The 20136-nt window shown below is 46.1% G+C and overlaps 1 protein-coding gene across 6 annotated transcripts in view; it reads left to right on the plus strand.

The window, feature by feature from the left end:
- Positions 1-20136, plus strand: part of MAP3K4 (mitogen-activated protein kinase kinase kinase 4) — a 105089-nt gene that overhangs the window by 55166 nt on the left and 29787 nt on the right. For all 6 annotated transcript variants that reach the window (XM_070376985.1, XM_070376987.1, XM_070376988.1 and 3 more), the window contains exons 4-10: positions 4068-4310; positions 7105-7251; positions 12019-12176; positions 15805-15921; positions 18072-18171; positions 18349-18432; positions 18713-18979. In XM_070376985.1, coding sequence (XP_070233086.1) covers positions 4068-4310; positions 7105-7251; positions 12019-12176; positions 15805-15921; positions 18072-18171; positions 18349-18432; positions 18713-18979 — 1116 coding nt within the window. The remainder of the gene's footprint in view (positions 1-4067; positions 4311-7104; positions 7252-12018; positions 12177-15804; positions 15922-18071; positions 18172-18348; positions 18433-18712; positions 18980-20136) is intronic.

Here is a 20136-nt window from a genome sequence, read left to right on the forward strand (position 1 = left end):
CACGTTGCCCCTCCCGCCTCATCCTCCCCACTGGTAACCACTGTGTGGGTGGTTTTCTGTATCTGCAAGTCTGCTTTTTTTTGTTACATTCACTAGTTTCTTGTATGTTTTAGATTCTTTTATGTGACATCGTACACTGTGTGTCTTTCTCTGTCTGACTATTTCACTTAGAATAATACCCTCCATGTCCATTCGTGTTGCTGCAAATGGCAAGATTTCATTCTCTTTTTATGGCTGGATGCTATTCTGGGAGGACAGGGGAGCCTGGTGGGCTGCAGTCCATGGGGTCGCAGAATCACACACGACTTAGTGACTGAACAATAGCAACAAGTATTCTCTTGTATATATGTAGCACATCTTCTTCATCCATTCACCTGTTGATGGACACTTACATTGCTTCTGTGTCTCGGCAATTGTAAATAATGCTGCTGTGAACATTGGAGCGTGTGTGTCTTTTCAAATTGCTTCCCTGGTAGCTTAGCAGTAAAGAATCCACCTGCCAATATATAGGAGATGTGGGTTAGATCCCTGAGTCAGGAAGATACCCTGGAGAAGGAAGTGGCAACCCACTCCAGTATTCTTGCTTGAAGAATCCCGTGAGCAGAGGAATCTGGCGAGCTACTGTCCATGGGGTAGCAAAAGAGTCAAACACGACTCAGCGACTAGAGAACAGAAAAGAAACGTCTTTTCAAATTAGTGTTTTTGTTTCTGGATATATACCCAGGAGTGGAATTTCTGGGTTGTAAGGTGATTCTATTTTAGTTTTTTTGAGAAACCTCCATACTGTTTTCCATGGTGGCTGTACCAATTTCCACCCACATACATGAATTTTCTAATTGAATAACTGGAAAGATAATAAGCACATGCTTGCTTATTTGCCTATAGGTTTTTTGTTTTGTTTTCTTAAAGGAAGCACACTTACATGAGACAGAATAGGAAGTTGAGATGTATTATTTTTGACCGACATGAGCCAGCTGAATCAAACTCGATGTAAGATGAAAGAACAGAACTCACCAGCTTGTAGTGGAGAACTGAATCTGTGCTGACAGTGACTAGACTAGTAGCTGGTCTTGAATACTCGTTTTATAGAGGGGGGTTGGTCAAGTAACTTGGTCAAGGTTGCAAGACCAGTAAGCGGTAGAGTCGAGGTGTGAAACCAGCACTCCCTGCTCCTCACTGTTACTGTGTACTGCCTCCCCAAGTTACGCTTGGTTCCACACAGCACCTTAAATGTTTTTCCTAACGCTTGTGTATCTGGTGGATTCGGGCCTTAGCTGCTGCATGGGGAGTCTTCGCTGTTTCCTATGGGGCCTGTCCTTGTGGTGCACGGACCCTCTGGCCGCGGCCTGCAGGTTCCAGAGCGCACTGGCCCAAGGTTGCAGTACTCAGGCTTAGTTGCCCCGTGGGATGTGGGATTAGTTCCCCGACCAGGAATCGAACCTGCATCCCTTGGATTGCAAGGCAGATTCTTAACTCCTGGACCACCAGGGAAGTCCCTTTAAATGTTTTTTTGACTTGGTGGCCAGTGTTTAAAAAAAAAAAAAGTCACGTGAAAATCTGGATTCTTTGTTTTCCTTGAAATCCCGGGAGGTCTGTCAGCACCGGCCCTGTCCACGTGGCGTGCTCGTCCCCGCTTTGCACACGCCCGTCGTTTGGGAGTCGGGCCTGTCTCACGTGTTTGGTGGGCTTGTCTCTCTGGCTCCTGTCATGGCCTGTAGGGTTCTTCTGCCCCTCCTCTCTCAGCTTACAGTAACTGTGTGTTGGATTCCAACATGATCCTTTTCTGTTGTTCATTTTTAAACATGATGTTTGTTTTCAGAACTTTCGGGAAACAGAGAAATAGGAGAGGGTTTAGGCTGTTCTTGTACCTCGCTGCCCTTTCCCCTCCCCGTGTTTTATTACAATTGGGAATTTTAAGATCCAAGTTTTCCCTTATATATATATATGCTTTTAAATTTTTTTGCAGTTTCCAGTATTCCTTGCTAATACTTGAATTGGAGTCCTTAGCCGAGTTACCTTCATGGAGTTGTATCTGTCCTATACCTTCTCTCTTTTAGATTCACGGCTTCTCACTTCCTTGGGCATCCATTCTTACCACTTTTGATTTGACTCCAATCTCCTTTTCTTCCTCGGGTAGTTTTTTAGAGAAGGTAAATGAGTTATACTCGAGTTCTTCCCTATTCAGAGGGTGTTTTCCTTTTTCCTCACAAATCAGGGATAGCTTGACTCTGCAGAAATCTCTCATCCACCTCTTCCTTTCATTCTTTCTGGAACTCCCATTTTTCTTGTGTTACAGCTTCTAGATCTGCCCTCCAGGTGTCTTACTTGTCACTCAAAATTTCTGTTCCTTCTTTTGCCCTAGGTTGTAGTGGTCATTTCTGCAGTTAATTTCTAAATTATTTCTAATTTGTATATTCAGATTTTAACATAATTCCTCCTATTTTCACTGCCTTCGAGGATTTTATTTAAGGAATCTTGGTTGGTTGGGTTTTTTTTTTCCCCCAGAGGAGTTTAGTGAGATTTGCATTAGGAGTATTTTTGCCGTTCTCTCCTGTGTCCTGCATTATTAAATCAGTGTCAGCTTTTCTGATTCTTCACCTCAGTCTCCCTCGTTAAAACCGCCATTCCCTCTTCCATGATCAGGAGCTTTGTAACGTCTCTTCCTCTCTGGATGGGTTGGTGCAGCAGGCAGCGCCAGCAGGAATGCGTCTCCTCGAGCTGGGTGGGCCTGGCCGCTGGATCTCCGGACTGTCTTACAGTTGTTGAGAAGGAGGGATTGTCCCTTCCCAGTGAGCCTGAAGCAGATGAATCAGCAGGCTGGAACTACAGAGAACGCCAAGACTGTTCTTCAGAATTTTATCCTAGAAAGTTTGCCGAGTTTTGTAGAGCTCTAAATAAACATTTTATCTGATGTCATTGTCCACACCAGAAGAAACGAGCATTTATACCGCCAAAAGCGTTCACACAGACATGTCTTAACCCTGACCACATTTATCACAAGTTATCATTTTTTTAAATTATGCAGCTATTTTAGAAATTGTTGCCTGTTACGGGAAACTAAAAGTATGTATTAATTTAAATGCAAAAATATGTGTGGACAATAAAAGAATGTGAGTTGGGAGACCAGTTAAGAGGAGTAGCTGTAATTAGTGATATTATAAGTTGAAGAAAAGTTGAGATTTTCGAATTTTGATGGCTTCAGTTTTCTCAATAAAAGGAGAAGGCAAGGATGGTGTTGCCAGAGGTTTAAGAACACTGGGAGAGCTTTAGATCTGCAGTTTCAGGGGGAGAGTGTGAGGAATCTGATGGGTAACTGTATGAACGGTGAGCAACAGCAGGATTCCTAGGAAACAGAAGACAGACAGATTCTGAGTGGGACCGACCAGGTTCATTTTATGATTTTTTTTTAGCCTTTGATGTAACTCAGGAGAACAGATGGACAAAAGACTTGATCAAACCCACAGTTTTTATGTTTCACAAATGGCTATCTGGTTTTGTAATCTTCTCTCAAATTTAACAATTCTCTGGTTTTCTCAGTCTAGAGATAGTTGTAAATAATACTGTGTATAACCTCAGAACTAAATGCTCCAGTTAAGTACGATAAAAAATGTGTGATGAAAAAGATGAGCTTGATTCTTTTTCTACTTTGCTTTTTTGATAAAGGTGTTACACAATTTTATTTTTAGTTCTTGTGTGTGTGTGTGCTAAATTTCTTCAGTTGTATCCGACTCTTTGCGACCCTACGGACCACAGCTCACCAGGCTCCTCGTCCATGGGATTCTCCAGGCAAGAATACTGGAGTGGATTGCCCTGCCCTCCTCCAGGGATCCAGGGGTCGAACCCGTGCCTCTTAGGTCTCCTGCGTTAGTTCTTGTTACTGTTTTCTAATACTCCCAGAGCTTTTTCGCTCTGTGTTGAAAATGGTGAATTATTCTAAAGATTATCTCTCCTGTAAAATTACGGTTTTATTGGTTTGTCAGCGAATTTGAGAGAGCAGTAGTTTGTGAGTGCAGCGTTAGGAAGTTCTCCTGGATGCTGTCTCACGCTTTGTTGCATTTGCGTTGCAGTTTTCTGGATTTCCAGATCCCATGTGGGGTTCAGATTATGTGCAGTTGTCCAGGACGCCGCCTTCCTCGGAGCAGAAGTGCAGCACCGTGTCCTGGGAGGAGCTGAGGTCCATGGATTTACCCTCCTTCGAGCCTGCCTTCCTGGTCCTCTGTCGAGTCCTTCTGAACGTCATTCACGAATGTCTCAAGTTAAGGCTGGAACAGAGGCCCGCTGGAGAGCCATCCCTCTTGAGTATTAAGCAGGTTTGTCTCAAGGACTTTCAGAAAATGCCGAGTTCTTACTATATTTTTTCTATAGACTCAAATTTTTCTTTTTAGGATTTTCCTCCTCTAATTGTTGCAAATAGTGAAAATTAGTGTATGTTAGTGTTTCTAAGCTGCTCTCTGTTGGGTAATTTAAAATGTTCTTTTTCCATGCAGTCTTTAAAAATGAGGTGGTGGTTCCACCCTTTCTGTCTTCCACTTCCTCATTCTAAAAGGGTTGCCCACGCTGGTATGACCCTCTGTGTCCTCATCCCATCAGTCTTTGAAGACTGGAAACTTAAAATTCATTCATAAGAGAGACTTTCAATTCTTTAATTTATCATTTTGTTCTTTTTGAAGCTTTGTGTAGACAGGTGAAGGTGTGAGGTATGCAGGGAGGGGGAGTGTGGACATTTTGCTTGCTTAGGCACTGGTACAGTTTAAGCAGTAATGGCAGCTTCTGCTTTCTCAGTTACTATTAATTTGGGTGGGGTTTGCATGGAGTTTGCTGCTCCACAGGTAATAGAGGAATGGCTGGAAGCAGTTGTATCTACCAGACTGAGCGTTTATATTGATGCCTCACGATGTTCCCATATTGACATTCATTATATGAAATAGCCACATTGGATTTTGATTTTGTGTGTGTGTGGCCTGCGATGGTCCATCCCCAGGAGTTAGGTCTGGGAGCTCACTGGCCCTGAATGTCAGACGGGCAGCGGGGACGATTGAAGGACAGGCGGGGCGAGACGTACAGAACAGGCCCTGGCGTGGTCTGTTCCCGGTGGCTGATAGGACTGGAGGCCGGCCCTGCAGCTCATCACCTCTCTTCCCGCCCAGCACCGGCCCGAGCTCTGTGTCCTCCTTTGTGCTATTTCCTTCTCACCGTCTTGGTTCTGGTCACTGGCTACGGTCCACATGGGCCGTTCTTTTCACTTGTCCTCCATATCACAGCAGTTACTTAGGACGTTTGGTAAAAATACCTTACCTCCCCTCCCCACGGAACAAATACAAACTTAGGGAATGTAACCAGGTGAGACGGGGGAGTTGACCTTTTACTAATGGGTCTGTTATGAGGATTAAACAGTCATTTATGTGAAAACATTTTGGAAAGTAAAAAACCAATACTTGGATTGATGTAGCTTTGTTGCTACTCAGTTGCTAGGTCATGTCAGATCTTTTGCAACCCCATGGACTGTAGCCGGCCAGGCTCTCTTTCCCTGGGATTTCCCAGGCAAGAATACTGGAGTGGGTTGCCCTTTCCTCCTCCAGGGGATCTTCCCAATCCATGGATCAAACCTGTGTCTCCGGCACTGGCAGACGGGTTCTTTACTGCTGAACCACCTGGGAAGCCCAGTGTAGCATTATTAGAGTAAAAATAAAATAGAAATTGTGACTATAATGATTTCAGATTGAGTTGTAAAGCACCTAAGTGACATCCGTAACAGAAATTTACGTTAATACTTTTTAATAGATTTATTTCTAACCGTTTCTCCCCTATTGTGAGTAATTATTTTAAAAACATTTTTAAGGGGATCTTGTTATAAAGCAATCCATGTTTATTTTAGAAAATCTGAAAAGTACAGAAAATTTCAAAAGTACAGAGAAAAATGAAAGCTATCCTCTTATTCTGCTATTCAGAGGTAACTGCTATAACATTTTGGTATATTTCTCTCCATTTGTTTTTCTATATGTACATGCTTTCTACACATGTAATGATTTTAAAAAGAAAAGAATATGAGTTTTCACCATAAACGTTCAGAAATGAGGCTGTAAATGACTGCCCTGGTGCCCTACCGCATTAGCGCCAGTGTACCTGATCTTCATTGTTCTCAATGATATTGTGATAAGTATATTTGTGGGCCAGTTTTAGCCTGGATCTCTGATTACTGTTTGAGTATAAACTGTGAAAACTAACTAGTGAGTCACATATTTTTGGATTCTGGTAAGTTTGCACCAGTTTACTTTCCCTGTAGCACTGCTGTGGTTCCTTTTGTGTCTTGATTAATGCATCTTAAGGCTAATGTTAACTGTGATCTAGTCCCACAGCCCCTGCTGGTTAGAATTTGGGGGAATGTGCCCAGCGTGTTATTAACGGAAGGACTGTACAGGTCCTGTCATTCCGTCTCACCTCCGTTCTCACAGTGCCTCCCGGGGCCTGCACATGGTGGCAGTGGGTTTTACTCATCCTTTTGTTTTCTTTAAAATTCCCCACCTTGCGCCACCCCCACCCCCCACCACTTCTATTTAATTCCATCAGATTTATCTTAGGTGGTTTTTTTTTGTTTGTTTTTATGATGATACAGTTTTTTTGATGGTAAAAGCCACAAATCACAGTAGTTAACTGTGCTAAATTATTACAAAGGCCCCCGGGCTCTGTGGTATGTGAGTACATTTGAATCTTTATTAATGTTTTGTTGTTGTTGTTGTTAAAAAGGACCAGTCTCATGAGGAACTTTTTTTTGTCTTATATCCCTTGTCTCATAATGTGAGCTAGAAGAAAAATAAATCTTTTTCTGTAGAATTTATTTTCTGTAAAACTTTTATTTGTAGAAGAATGTATTTTAGCATATCAGTTTCCTGCATATATATTTTCTTTGTGTACTCTCGCTGTGATATTAAATACTTTTATTTTCACTGTGAACGAATGGACAAAGAATCTGGAAAGTATTTTAGGGTTCTCAGAGGCACTGCTCACTTCTGAGTTTTTTGAGAATTTGCGCGGGAACTGTGTGAGAACCAGCTGGTCGTCTGGTAGCATGTGTGTGACGGTCGAACTGTGCCTGCTGTCTTGCAGCTGGTGAGAGAGTGTAAGGAGGTGCTGAAGGGCGGCCTCCTGATGAAGCAGTACTACCAGTTCATGCTGCACGAGGTCCTAGACCAGCTGGAGAAGACCGACTGCAACATCGACGCCTTCGAGGAGGACCTGCACAAAATGCTGATGGTCAGGGCGGGCCCGGGGTGCGGGCGATGTCTGACTTGTGTGTCTTCTCCTGGCTCTTCTAAGCTCTCTGCTTGTGCTCCTGTTATTCCTTCCTGCTCTAAGTGTCTCCTCTCCTCCTCATCCTTCCATTGAAGATTTACTTTCGAGTGTTAGCTGACAATTTTCACTCCGAGTGTGCATCTGTGCACTTCTTCTCTGAACTCCTCCGGTGGTTCCGATCGTAACTGTCTAATACTTAGTAATGCTCTGCTCATCTGTCCTCGGGTTTCCCCAGTTTAGGCTGAAAGCTGCATGAGCCAGGGGTTGTGACTGGGGTTCTTCTGCCTTCCGTAGTGTTTGGTGGAGTGTTAGTATATAGTAAACCCGTGTTAGCGCCGCTTGAGTAGGTGCACAGATGGTTACGTGACGTGGCAGGTTGATGAAACAGTATAGAAGATAGCAAGGCTTGTCGTCATATTGTTTTTGGAGAGCCGTCACCCTCGCTTGACAGCTCCCTGTATCCTGCTTCAGGATGGCTGCAGCACCTCCAGACACACCACCCTCACTTTCTAGGCTGGAAGAGATGAGAAGGGGGCAGAGGGACAAGTCTCCTTGTCAGCTAGGTCCAGAAGAGCAAAACCTCCCTTGGAAGCCCCAGTCAGCAGAAGTCCCCTACATCCTCCTGACGAGACCTGCTGGGTGGCTGCCTCTCTCTAGGGCAGGCTGGGCCTCAAGGATTCAGTTTTTCAGCCTCTATCAGAAGGAGAAAAGAAAGGGTATGGCTGGGGAGGACTTACTACATCTGGCATCTTGCAAGAAATAATTTTGACTATAAAGTGACTTTTTTTATTGTTTGGGAGAATACAGAAAATGTATGAAATGTGGCTATGTTTTGAAATACTTTATATATGCCTTGTGTCGGAAAAGCCTATTGTTGAATAGTTATGATAAAACAGCAAGCAAATTAGTTATTGTCTCTGTGAGTAGTTAAACCAGAAGTTTAAAAAGACAAAAAGTGCCTTGCTTTCCAAACTGTATTTGATGGCCTCACAAAGGCACTTGCCGCATCTTTTATGGGATGTTCACTGAGGCAGGAAGGGTGCGCGTTGGGTGGGTGAGCTGTGCCGTACAGGTCATCGTGTGCGTGGGAGAGGTCGACAGCCTGGGTTCAGGGAAGTCCCGAGACTCTCAGCTGGTTAGAGGACCCTAGCAGTACTGGGAGTTAGTTTTGACTTTGCTTCTAGTTTTCTGTGTGAGTCATCATGTCCCTTAGTTCATTGCCGTAATCCTACAGATGAAGGACTAGAAATTATCAGTGATTTTAAAAGTTGTGTCCCAGAGTGTCCTAGATGAAGTAGTGCAGGGGCATAACTTGAGAACTGGTGGAACCCAAAGAAAACCAGTGTTTCGTCAAGAAGGAAGGAGACTGTGGCCTTCAGAGAGGCGGGCACATCATTTAGTGCACCATCCCGCCCTCCTTTCCACACGGAGGGCTCGTACAGTGATGAATTAGAGCTGTGGCATCTCGGGGTGTGACCAGGCTGGAGGGCTGCAGGGCATGGCCCCGAGGAGGACACCCTGAGCTCATGCCCCGAGGAGGATAGAAGGCGTGTGGTGTGCAGAAACCGTCGTGTTGTCTGCAGCGTATCCTGTCCTGCAAGCCTGGAGAAAGACCACGCAGGGTCTCGTCTAGTGGTGCGCGCGCTAGTCCCTGGGTTACAGAGGAAAAGCATAGATTTAGGGAAAAGCACAGGGGTTGAATCCCTCGAAATTGGCAGAACTCAGGGATGGGTTGGGTATGGAGCGGGTATAGAGAGAGGTTGCTGGGTATCTAGTTCTTGCAGCCGGATGAGTACTGGAGATGATGGGTCCAGTGAGCTTTTTAAATTGAAGATAGCTGAGACCATTTGAAAGCCTTTGGGATTGATTTTGTTGAATGAAGGAAATGAAAAAAAAAAAATCTCATGTACATGAGAGGAAAGGGAAGACTGAGAGTGCAAGGTTCCTCGGGTTCCACAAGGAAATGGGTCTCAAAACACAAGTGTTGGGCTTGGCAGGAAGCCCAGTGCCTCTACTGTTAAAAAGGGAAGAATGGTAAAACAGTATGTACGTTCATGTTATTTATCTCAGGATGAGGAGAGCTTTTATATCTAATAACAGAGTTTTTTTTTTTTTTTTTTTTTAATGAAGAGAGGTGACATCACCTGTGAGAATGGGTTGCGATGGATTTTAGCCATGTGAGGAAAATGGAGAAATTTCAAACTTGTGTTTGTAGAGAGAAGGTGAATGGGCTGAGCAGAGGTTCAGGTATTACCAGGAACGTGTGCTCTGTGCTTGGCAGATGTGACTGTGTAGAAGAGAGCCCCTCCCCGTGGTGTGGCTCTTGGAGACCTCAGCTTCTGGAGGATAGTGGACATGGGGAAGGGCACTGGGCTTGTCTCGCTCTGGGGTTGTGACAGGCACATGAAAAGGCATTGAGGGGTGGCAGGGTGTGGGGAGGTGGCAGGGACACAGCTGTGCCGACAGGAGCACTGTGGCAGGAGGACAGGGAACTGAGGAAGAGAGGAGTGAGTCTGAAGAAGAAGAGGAGCCAGGGCGCCAGAGCTCCCGATGAAGTGAGGGGAGCAGTGTAGTAGGGGAGCCGGGCAAGCAGACTGCAGGGAGGAGAGGAGGTTTCAGCATCAGAACGTTTGAACTGGGTTTGGGGTGGTTCTGGTAAATGCTAGGATCAGAAAGGAAAGCTCGTCAGAGAGGAGGAAAGGTGCTTGGAACCAGAGGCAGTTGGAGAATGGAACTGAATCGGTGGGGGGGGGCGCCCCAGATGTTATTTAAGTCACACAGCTGAGCCTGGGACGGAGAGAAGGCCGCAGCGCAGGCTGCTGTGTGATGGCTGCCTCTGGGCCGTGGAAAATCAGTAGATGATGGTGCGGACACGGGGTGTCCAGGGCATTCCTGATCACGGAAACCTTAAAGGGGCAGAGTGTTGCTTTTGTTTTTAAATAAGGCTGTGTGAGGATGCTGGTTTGAAAGCAGCAACGGGATACCCAAAGATGCGACCGTTGGCAGCCCTTGCGGTGTTCTGTAAGGCAGCTGCCCCTTGAGAAGGCTCTCAGGACAGCACAGTTTCAGGGAGGCCAGGGAGATGAAGCTGCCCTCCAGGAGTGGAAAGGGAGGTCCAGAGCCTGATGTGCAAAAGACCTGTTTCGTTGGGATGAGATGGGCATAGACCTGTTAAGTCGCAGGTTCCACTACACATGTTCATAATGGACCTGTGACTGGCGATTCATGCCGAGTGCCTAGGTGGAGGAGGACCCAGAAACTCCAAAGATACAACAGAAGATAGTTTTCTTTAAGTGAAAAACTCCAGAGTTTTTGCCTACTGAAAATTATTATTGGATCTCAGAAAACCCTCATTTCAGAGAACCCTAAGGTGTAGCCTGCTAAGGTCCTTGGGATCCAGGCCTGGAGAAGGGAGCCTGTAAACCTCCAGGCAGGGAAAGGAAGCTGCCTTCAGGGGGTGGGGAGGGTGAAGATCAGTCTGTCAGCAGTTTTGTTTATTCTAACATGACTCGCGTGTTAGAAGCTACCGGGGTAAAGTCTTCAAGGCTCTGAGGGAGAGGATGTGTAATTCAAACATTTTATACCCAGTCAAGGTATCCTTTCAGTAAAAGAATCCACAGACAGTGATGTTTTATACAATAACAGTTGTGAGCCTGTCTTGAGAGAAAAAAAGTACATCATAGTAAAACCCTGCTAAGCAGCAGATAAAACAAGAATTTTAGCACTGTGAAAGCTGTTGGAAGATGAACTGTGGTGGACATGAACTCCTCCTTAGAACAATCAAGTATTTTGGTTATAGATCATAATTTATATGTCATAAACCTTGAAAAATTATGTCATGAGAACGTGGATGCTTGGAACATAATTGTGGGAAGAAGTGTGCTCATTGCCTCCTCTTAACATGTAAGATGGAGAAGGCAACGGCACCCCACTCCAGTACTCTTGCCTGGAAAATCCCATGGACAGAGGAACCTCATGGGCTGCAGTCCATGGGGTCGCTAAGAGTTGGACATGACTGAAGTGATTTAGCAGCAGCAGCAACAACATGTAAGAAACCATCTAAAACTTAAGTAATTAAAGAAATAAAGGTCCCACGCTCTTAAAGGAATATTATTCACAGTATATTAAACATGAAAATTTCTGTGTTATTATTTTGATTTTTTTTTTTACTTCATTGTATTTTTCTGTACAGTGTGAATGTTTTATTTTCTTAGTAACTTGCAGCTGCTGCTGAGTCACTTCAGTAGTGTCTGACTCTGTGTGACCCCACAGACGGCAGCCTACCAGGATGCCCCATCCCTGGGGTTCTCCGGGCAAGAACACTGGAGTGGGTTGCCATTTCCTTCTCCAATGCATGAAAGTGAAAAGTGAAAGTGGTCGCTCAGTCGTGTCAGACTCTTAGCGACCCCATGAACTGCAGCCTATCAGGCTCCTCCATCCATGGGATTTTCCAGGCAAGAGTACTGGAGTGGGGTGCCATTGCCTTCTCCGGTAACTTGCAGCAATTGTGAATAATATGTTCAGTTGCTGAGGAGTTGAGTTATACAATTAAAGAAAAATCCTATTTAGACCTCAGTTAGTAGTGATGGAGAATCTCGCTTCACTTCATGCCTGAGTGGTCCCCCTTCCTCTTGTCCAACTTAAAATTTTCATGTTAACAGGGATGAAAGTTGTGAGTTGTTGAATCCTGTTCTCAAATATCTCCTTTTGCGTTTTTTGTATCTTAAGGTATATTTTGATTACATGAGAAGCTGGATCCAAATGCTACAGCAATTACCTCAAGCATCTCATAGTTTAAAAAATTTGTTAGAAGAAGAATGGAATTTCACCAAAGAAATAACCCATTACATCCGGGGAGGAGAAGCACAGGCTGGAAAGCTTTTCTGGTAGGAATCCTTGCGTGGCTGCCTTCCTTTCTCGCTCCTGGTTTGCTCCCCGGTTCTGTTCTACACGTGCGAGTGTCTAATTACATGAAAATGACAAACATTCGTACCTCTTGTGTGCCCCTGTCCTGGGCTTTGTCATCCTTAGAGCAGTGGTTCTCTGCCGGGGGTGACTTGCCCCCGGGACGTGTGGTGGTGTCGGAACGGTTCTGATTGTGTTTGCTGGGTGGAGGCCAGGAACGCCGGGATACATCCCATGATGCACAGGACAGTGTGCCCCCCCGCCCCCCGAGAAAAGCTGTCCACCCAGCGTGGCAGTTTTGAAGTAGAGAAATCCTGCCACAGGATGCACCCGCTTGATTATATAAAAGGGGAAGAATTTAAAGCCTCCTGATGAGTGGAGTAGGCCTGCAAGTATCAGTCTTTGTGTCCGTCTTGGTGGGCACTTCTGCAGCCTACCAAGGAGGTGTTTTCACCGACACTGTTTTGGGAATGTTATGCTAATCACAGAAGCTCTTTATAAACTGGGTGTTTATATATGATGAAAGAATCGAACCGTAAACAGAGGACAAGCATGAAGCAAGGGGGAGTGCTCACTGGTCTGTCTGCTCTGGGACACGAATGTGTCTTCTCGAGTGCAGGCACCTGAGTGTTGAGAGCGAGGTGTCAGGTATGTGGTCTTTGTGGTAGGCTGCTCCCCTGCTGAGGGACTGGGGACCGGGCCTCCTCCCTGGCTCTAAGACCTGCGGCCGCCCCGTGGTGCCCCCTTCTCTCGCTGCCGCGTCGGCCGTTTCGTCTGTTGCCTTTTTAGGAGCTCTTTTATACCCAGCTCACGTTTCCTTCCCCGCCCCCACCCGGCTCTGTGTGTACCCTTCAGGACTTCGGCTGTTACAGAGCTCTCTTCTCCCTGCAGAAAGTCACTGTCTTCAGCCCGCAGGTCTCTTTGTATCTCAGAATGTTGTGTTGACTCTTCCGCCCTGACCACCTGGTCTTTACGCTTTCCTCCATCTCTGAGTGAACAGTGAACTTGCTCTTGTCTCAGAGCTCAGCTGGCTTCAGGCCAGGGTTCCCAGTCTGTCCTGGTTTCCTATTCATGTTGGTTTCCACAGTCAGCCTTACAGAAACGTGTATTCACTGCCATTTTCAAAGTCTCTTGCCCCTTAGTTTTCCATTGTTCTGTTTCACCTATAATTTCTTCTATTTGTATCTTCTGTTCTCAGTCTGTCAAGCTTTGCTGGAAAAAAAAAAAAAAAAGATGTTTGAAAAGGTTACTGTTTCATTTCACTACCCATTCTTGTTATTTAATTTCTTTGTACCCTCTCATGTACCTGTCAGTGTTCGTTTTCATCTTTGGCTTGTCCTTCGATTCCTTTTCAGCACGGTCTGTGGCTGCCAGCCTCACGTCCCGTGCTCTGGGAAGCTCCGGGGCCCCATCACTGCCTGTGCTGAGGGGCTGCCCACCTGCACGGTTCTTGTTCTGGGTATTCGTCGCGTTGCGGCGGTGTTCTGCTTCTCCCGGGTTGGAGCCGTCTTGGCGTTAACCCTGCCCCATTTTTCTCTCACGCGCCATCTCTAATTCCCGTGGCTGTCCCTCTGGGGTGTAACCAGCATCTGACCTCCGCTCACCACTGCCCGCTTCCCCTCTTCCCAGCCTGTTATTTCTTTCTTGTATTGCTGCAGCAGCTCCCTCAGGAGTCTGTTTTTGCCCTGCATCCTCTAAGGCTTATTCTCAGTGATCCTGTTAAACTGTACATCAGACCATTTTTTGTTCCTGTTGTTCAGTTGCCCAGTCGTGTCTGACTCCTTGTGACCCCACGGACTGCAGCATGCCAGGCTTCCCTGTCCTTCACTATCTCCTGGAGCTTGCTCAAACTCACGTCCATCGAGTCGGTGATGCCATCCAACCATCTCATCCTCTGTCGTCCCCTTCTCCTCCTGCCTTCTCTCTTTCCCGGCATCAGGGTCTTTTCCAGTGAGTATGCCCTTCACATCAGGTGGTCAGAGTATTGGAGCTTCAGCTTCAACATCAGTCCTTCCAGTGAATATTCAGAATTGATTTCCTTCAGGATTGACTGATTTGATCTCCTTGCAGACCATTTTTACCTCTGTTCGAAATACGCCAGTGGTTCTCCTTACTTAAGTAAAAGTGAGAGCACCTAAACAGTGGCCCGGGAGGCCAGGTACAGTCTCGCTTTTCACGAGCTCTGTGTCCTCATTTCCTGGGCTCTCCTGCGCATCCTCTGCGGCCGCAGTGGCTTCCTGCCTTTTCTTCCTAGGCCCGGCCTGCTCCTGCCTCAGGCTCTTTGCGCTTGCTCATCCCTGTGCTTGGACTGTTTTCTACGACTTATTCCCCACTTCCTGTCGGTCTTTGGCCAGATGTTATCTTCTCCACATTTAAAGTTGAAACTCCTACCTGCAAGAGCACCTTAGTGTTCTTCCTTAACTTTTCCTCTCCAGAGCACATATCAATAGTTGAAGTACTCTATTTTTCTTTTTTATTTGATTTATTGCTTCTTTTTCCCCTCCATTTACTGAAGAAATTTTATCTCTTTTGTTCGCTGCTCATCACTCCATAACAGATCCTGATTAGTTGTTGAATAATTGATCCTGAATATCCTGGTACACAGGCATGTTTTTAATCAGGCTGTTTTCCCACTTGGTCACTGTTACAGCCCACCCTCTCTGCCTACCAGAGGGCGATCACACAGTCGCAGGACGTCCAAGGCCTCCCCCGGCACGGCTGGGTTACCATCCTGGTCCTCACTCCCCTCTTTCCAGCTCTGCAGTTTCTCTTCACGAACACGCCTCCTGCTTAACACACCCTCGTGCCCTTCGATCATCCTTCCTGTTCTTCCTCGACTTGCCTTCCCCCTCCTCCCTCGTCCGTGCTCCTCCTGACAGAACCCCTCTTCCCTCTGCTGTTCTAGTTCCTGCAGTTCTGCAGGGCCTGTTGAACCCACACCCTCAGACAGCTCCCCCAGTAGTTACCTTCTGCCTCATCTGATGTTGGTTGTGGACTTACCTGCTCTGTTTCACTAGGTTATAAGCTCCTGTCATCATAGAGGTCGGTAAGCTGTTGTTGAATTTTCACTGAACTCATTTAGATTTATTTTATACATTTGGGTTTGCATTTTAACCCTAATATTTAGACTGTACACTTGATGAGAAGCATCAGTGATTGCAGTAGTTCATGTTCATTGACTATGAAAATTGTGATGGAAAGTTTTAAAAGCAATTGCATTTAAGGAATTCACTTTGTTTCTTATGCTATCATTTAGTTTATTGAGCCTTTAAAAATATTTTGTCATTGATATATATTTGAGCCCACTTTTATACCATTTCAAACATTTAAGATGGAAGTAACATGATAATTACATAGCTACTGTGAATGTAATTTAAGACTTTACGGTTTATAATGAAAAACTGGTGGTTGAACAAACGTAGATACATCTACAATCGCGATTTCTACTTTTTCATGTTAGTCATGATTTTATGTTAAAAGAGATGCCTCACTGTCATTGATTTTGAACTGTTGACGTAACAGCCCAATCTCGCAGTTTCTCCTTCCAGTTAGACTGAGTGGGGACGGTTTTTCTTCTCTGGTTTACATCTGTTGCTTCTGTTCCCTTAGTGACATTGCAGGAATGCTGCTGAAATCAACAGGAAGTTTTCTAGAGTCTGGCTTACAGGAGAGCTGTGCGGAATTCTGGACCAGTGCCGACGACAGCAGCGCTTCAGATGAAATAAGGTTGAAGTTGCGTTTCCTTTCCTCTCCCATTCCTGATTTCGTGTAGTTTTACTCTTGGCAGTGAGCCTACAATATGCCCCTTGTTGAAGCCAAATCATGTTGGGCTCGAAGAATGTGGGTTTTAGGTCTAAAGGGATTTATGTGCGACTGCTGTATTGTCTTTTTGTGTGATCTGTTAGTTATGGTTTTACGTGAAATTGTCCTTGAAGGTGACTGTTGTTTAATCCTTAGAGACGGTGTTGTTTACGTTGACTAAGAACTGGTAGGGTAGAATTCATTCACGTGTTCCGGACTGTCTTTAGTTAACTAGTTTCTGTCGTTTAAAGCCTCTGTAGTGGTCCGTGAACACATAACTGACCTTTGGTGCGTTTTGTTGTTCTGTCCTTGCCTCGCCCCTTCTGTTGGGCTTGAAGCTTGAGCGTGTGGAGCCGCGGCCGGCTCGTCTGCTGCGCTTTCTTCAGTGGTGTGCGCACAGTGCTGAGGGTGAGCCGCGTTCAAGTGCTGTTTTTGTGGCTTATGTGCCACTCATAGAGCTGTTTGTGGCCAGTTATCAACGGTACCCTGTGAGTCAACGTGAAGAAGTGCTAAGGCAGAACTAACTTCTCTAGAGGTGTTTTCTCTCGCCTTCCAGAATTTGATAGAAAACACATTTGGGGGCTTCAGAACACTGGAATGTCTTTATACCAGGATTAAAGAAAGAAGTTACTACATAGGCTCTCACCTGGGAAAATGCTGAATTATTGAGAAATGGAATGAATCAGTTCGTAGAAGGTCTTGCAGTTTGGGGCACTGACATGGTAGACTCAGAATAAGCGAGTTCAGTCACTGGGGTGGTGAACTAGAGAATGGCTCTTACAGTGCTCTGATCGTTTACTGGGGATGGATCAAGAAAGGGGGTTCACACGCAGTGATGTGTGGGGCTGACTGTCCCGGCTCCAGGGCACCCCTGTGGGTCGTGCACACCCCCAAGTCACAGCTCAGTGACGTCCTATTGGTGGATGGAAAACTGCTATGATGGGTGTATCCACACTGAGAAAATTGGCAAACACCACCCAAGATAATAGTTTAGGGGGTGCTGGTGTTAAACATTTCCTGGCTCACTGCTCCTTTTTAGTTAGATTATGAGCCGAGAGTCCAGTACCTAATTCCTGCTCCACGAGTTACCCTAATGTTGTTGTTCAGTCGCTAAGTCGTGTCTGACTCTTTGCGACTCCATGGACTGCAGCACGCCAGGCTTCCCTGCCCTTCACTATCTCTCAGAGTTTGCTGAAATTCATGTCCATTGAGTCGGTGATGCCATCCAACTATCTCATCCTCTGTCATCCCCTTCTCCTCTCAGTCTTTCTCAGCATCAGGGTCTGTTCCAGTGAGTCAGCTCTCAGTTGCATCAGGTGGCAAAAGTATTTTATGTATCCTAATGAAACCCTAATGAAATGCCAGCAAAGGTCCATCCAGTCAAAGCTGTGGTTTTTCCAGTAGTCATGTATGGATGTGAGAGTTGGACTATAAAGAAAGCTGAACACCAAAGAATTGTTAATTTTGAACTGTGGTGTTGGAGAAGACTCTTGAGAGTCCCTTGGACTGCAAGGAGATCAAACAAGTCTCTCCTAAAGGAGATCAGTCCTGAATATTCATTGGAAGGACTGATGCTAAAGCTGAAACTCCAATACTTTGACCACCTGATGCGAAGAACTGACTCATTGGAAAAGACCCTGATGCTGGGAAAGATTGAAGGCAGGAGGAGACGGGGGGACGACAGAGGATGACATAGTTGGATGGCATCACCTGTTCGACGGACGTGAGTTTGAGCAAGCTCCAGGAGTTGGTGATGGACAGGAAAGCTTGGCGTGCTGCAGTCCATGGGGTCGCAAAGAGTCAGACATGACTGAGCGACTGAACGGAGCTGAGTGAAGCTTTGAGGAAATGGGGCACACTGCCCTGTGCAGGTTGTTCAGTGCACCTGGTCTCTGGAAGTACTTTCTAGAAAACTGGGGGAGCAAGCTGCAGCATATTTCGAGTGTATTCGTAATAATTGCTTGTTTCTAAAATCTTCAGTCTTTATTAACGTGAGTTGGAATTTGCTCTGTCTTTATTGTGTATTTCTTGGCGTGCCCTCGTGCATTCTAACTGGGTTTCTGTCCGCCTGGCAGGAGGTCGGTTATAGAGGTCAGCCGAGCACTGAAGGAGCTCTTCCACGAGGCCAGGGAACGAGCCTCCAAGGCACTGGGGTTTGCCAAGATGCTGAGAAAGGTGCGATCACAGTCCTGACGAGCTGTTACTTATTTTTTTCTTTTATCTTTTTTTTTAATTAATTAATTTTTTAATTGAAGGGTAATTTCTTTACAGAATTTTGTTGTTTTCTGTCAAACTCTGTTTATTTTTTTAAAAGCTAACCCTAAAGAAGTTTCTCTGTAACTGTGATCCTAGGACCTGGAAATAGCTGCGGAGTTCATACTCTCGGCCCCGGTTAGAGACCTTCTGGACGTTCTGAAAGCAAAGCAGTACGTTAAGGTGCGTAGTTCAGGCGGCAGAGTTATTTTACCTTTCTTACTCTAAACAGAAATTCAACTTAAAGACGTAGGTAGTAAACGTGGTAGGCTTTGCAGTCGATGTGTGGGCCCCGTTTTAAGGCTGCCCCATGGTTTCCCAGTACTATAAGCAGAGAAGCAGAGTTCCTCATGCTTACTAACTTGTTTTAAGGCTACAGATGAAAAACCCAAAACATGCACAGTGACATTTCTATAATAGATGGTGTTCTTTAATTCAGGATTTTGGATTGTTTCTCTTCCAGGTACAGATTCCTGGCTTAGAAAACTTGCAGGTGTTTGTTCCAGACGCTCTTGCTGAGGAGAAGAGCATTATTTTGCAGTTACTCAATGCAGCTACAGGGAAGGACTGCTCCAAAGATTCAGATGAAGCACTAATTGACGACTATCTACTTTTGACCAAGCATGGTGACCGCACTCCAGACTCGGAGGCCAGCTGGGCCGCCTGGGAGGCGCAGCCTGTCAAGGTCGTGCCTCCGGTGGAGACGGTGGACACCCTGAGAAGCATGCAGGTCCGTCTCGCTGCCGCGCCTTCCCCGCCCTGCCTGGAGGCAGTGTTGTTATTGTCACTGTTGTTGTTTAAGTCGCTCAGTCACGTCCCAGATGCTTTTTGACCCCATGGATTGTAGCCCCCCAGGCTCCTCTGTCCATGGGATTTTCCAGGCCAGAATACTGGAGTGGGTTTCCATTCCCTTCTCCAGGGGATCTTCCCAACCCAGAGACTGAAGCCAGGTCTCCCGCATTGCAGGCAGATTCTTTACCCCCGAGCCACTGGGGAAGTCCCAGAAACACGTATTGCTTAGATTTTGATGTTTTGATGATTTTGTTTCCTTACTGTACTAAAATATTCTGGGAAATTCTTTAGTTGTACTGAAGTATTTGAGATGTTTTTATCTTTCCTCACTTCAGCCACGTACGTAAGTTAGAGGCACCCACCCGTGACCGGAAGGAATTGTCTCCCTCATTTAGTTTGTCGTTGCAGACATCTCAGCTCTCCAAGTGTTGATTTAGCGGCTAATCACTCTAAACAAGACAAACTTTTTACCTTCTTACTGGCTGCTTGACTCCCTTCTTCTGTGTAGTCAGGTTGTCAGCTGCCTACCTGGCAGTGATCCTATGACAGTCTGTGTGCCTCAGTAACTAAAACTGTAAGAAGCCTCTCAGGCCGCTGTGTTCAGAGAGCATCACACTGATATACATTCGCTTCCGTGTGCAAGACAGACAGCTAGTGGGGAGCTGCTGTGTAGCCCTGGGAGCTCAGCTCGGTGCTCCGTGATGGCCTAGAGGGTGGGATAGGGGCGTGGAGGTCCCAGAGGGAGGGGATGTGAGCATACACATAGCTGTTCACACTGTCGAGCAGCGGAACCTTGCCGTCCAGCATCAGACAGCAGTTCTTCTCCAGGTAACACACACACACAAACTGTAAGAAGCCTCCTCCCACCTCTGTGCTCAGCTCTGGAGCAGCGGTGAGTGCACACCTGCGCCTTGAGCTCAGCCTGTACAGCCCGGCCGACTGCCCCCAGCACCACGTGTCCGCCTGTCTCAGTGACTGGCGTTCCATCCATTCCGGTGTTTAAGCCAGGATGTGGCCGTTCATAAACGTCCAGCCTCCGCCCTCCTCCACTTAGGCGGCTCCCCCCGGCCCGAAGCCTTTCCAGTCAGTGGGCTC

This window comes from Bos mutus, chromosome 9 (genome assembly GCF_027580195.1).
Source record: "Bos mutus isolate GX-2022 chromosome 9, NWIPB_WYAK_1.1, whole genome shotgun sequence".
NCBI classification, from domain to species: domain Eukaryota; kingdom Metazoa; phylum Chordata; class Mammalia; order Artiodactyla; family Bovidae; genus Bos; species Bos mutus.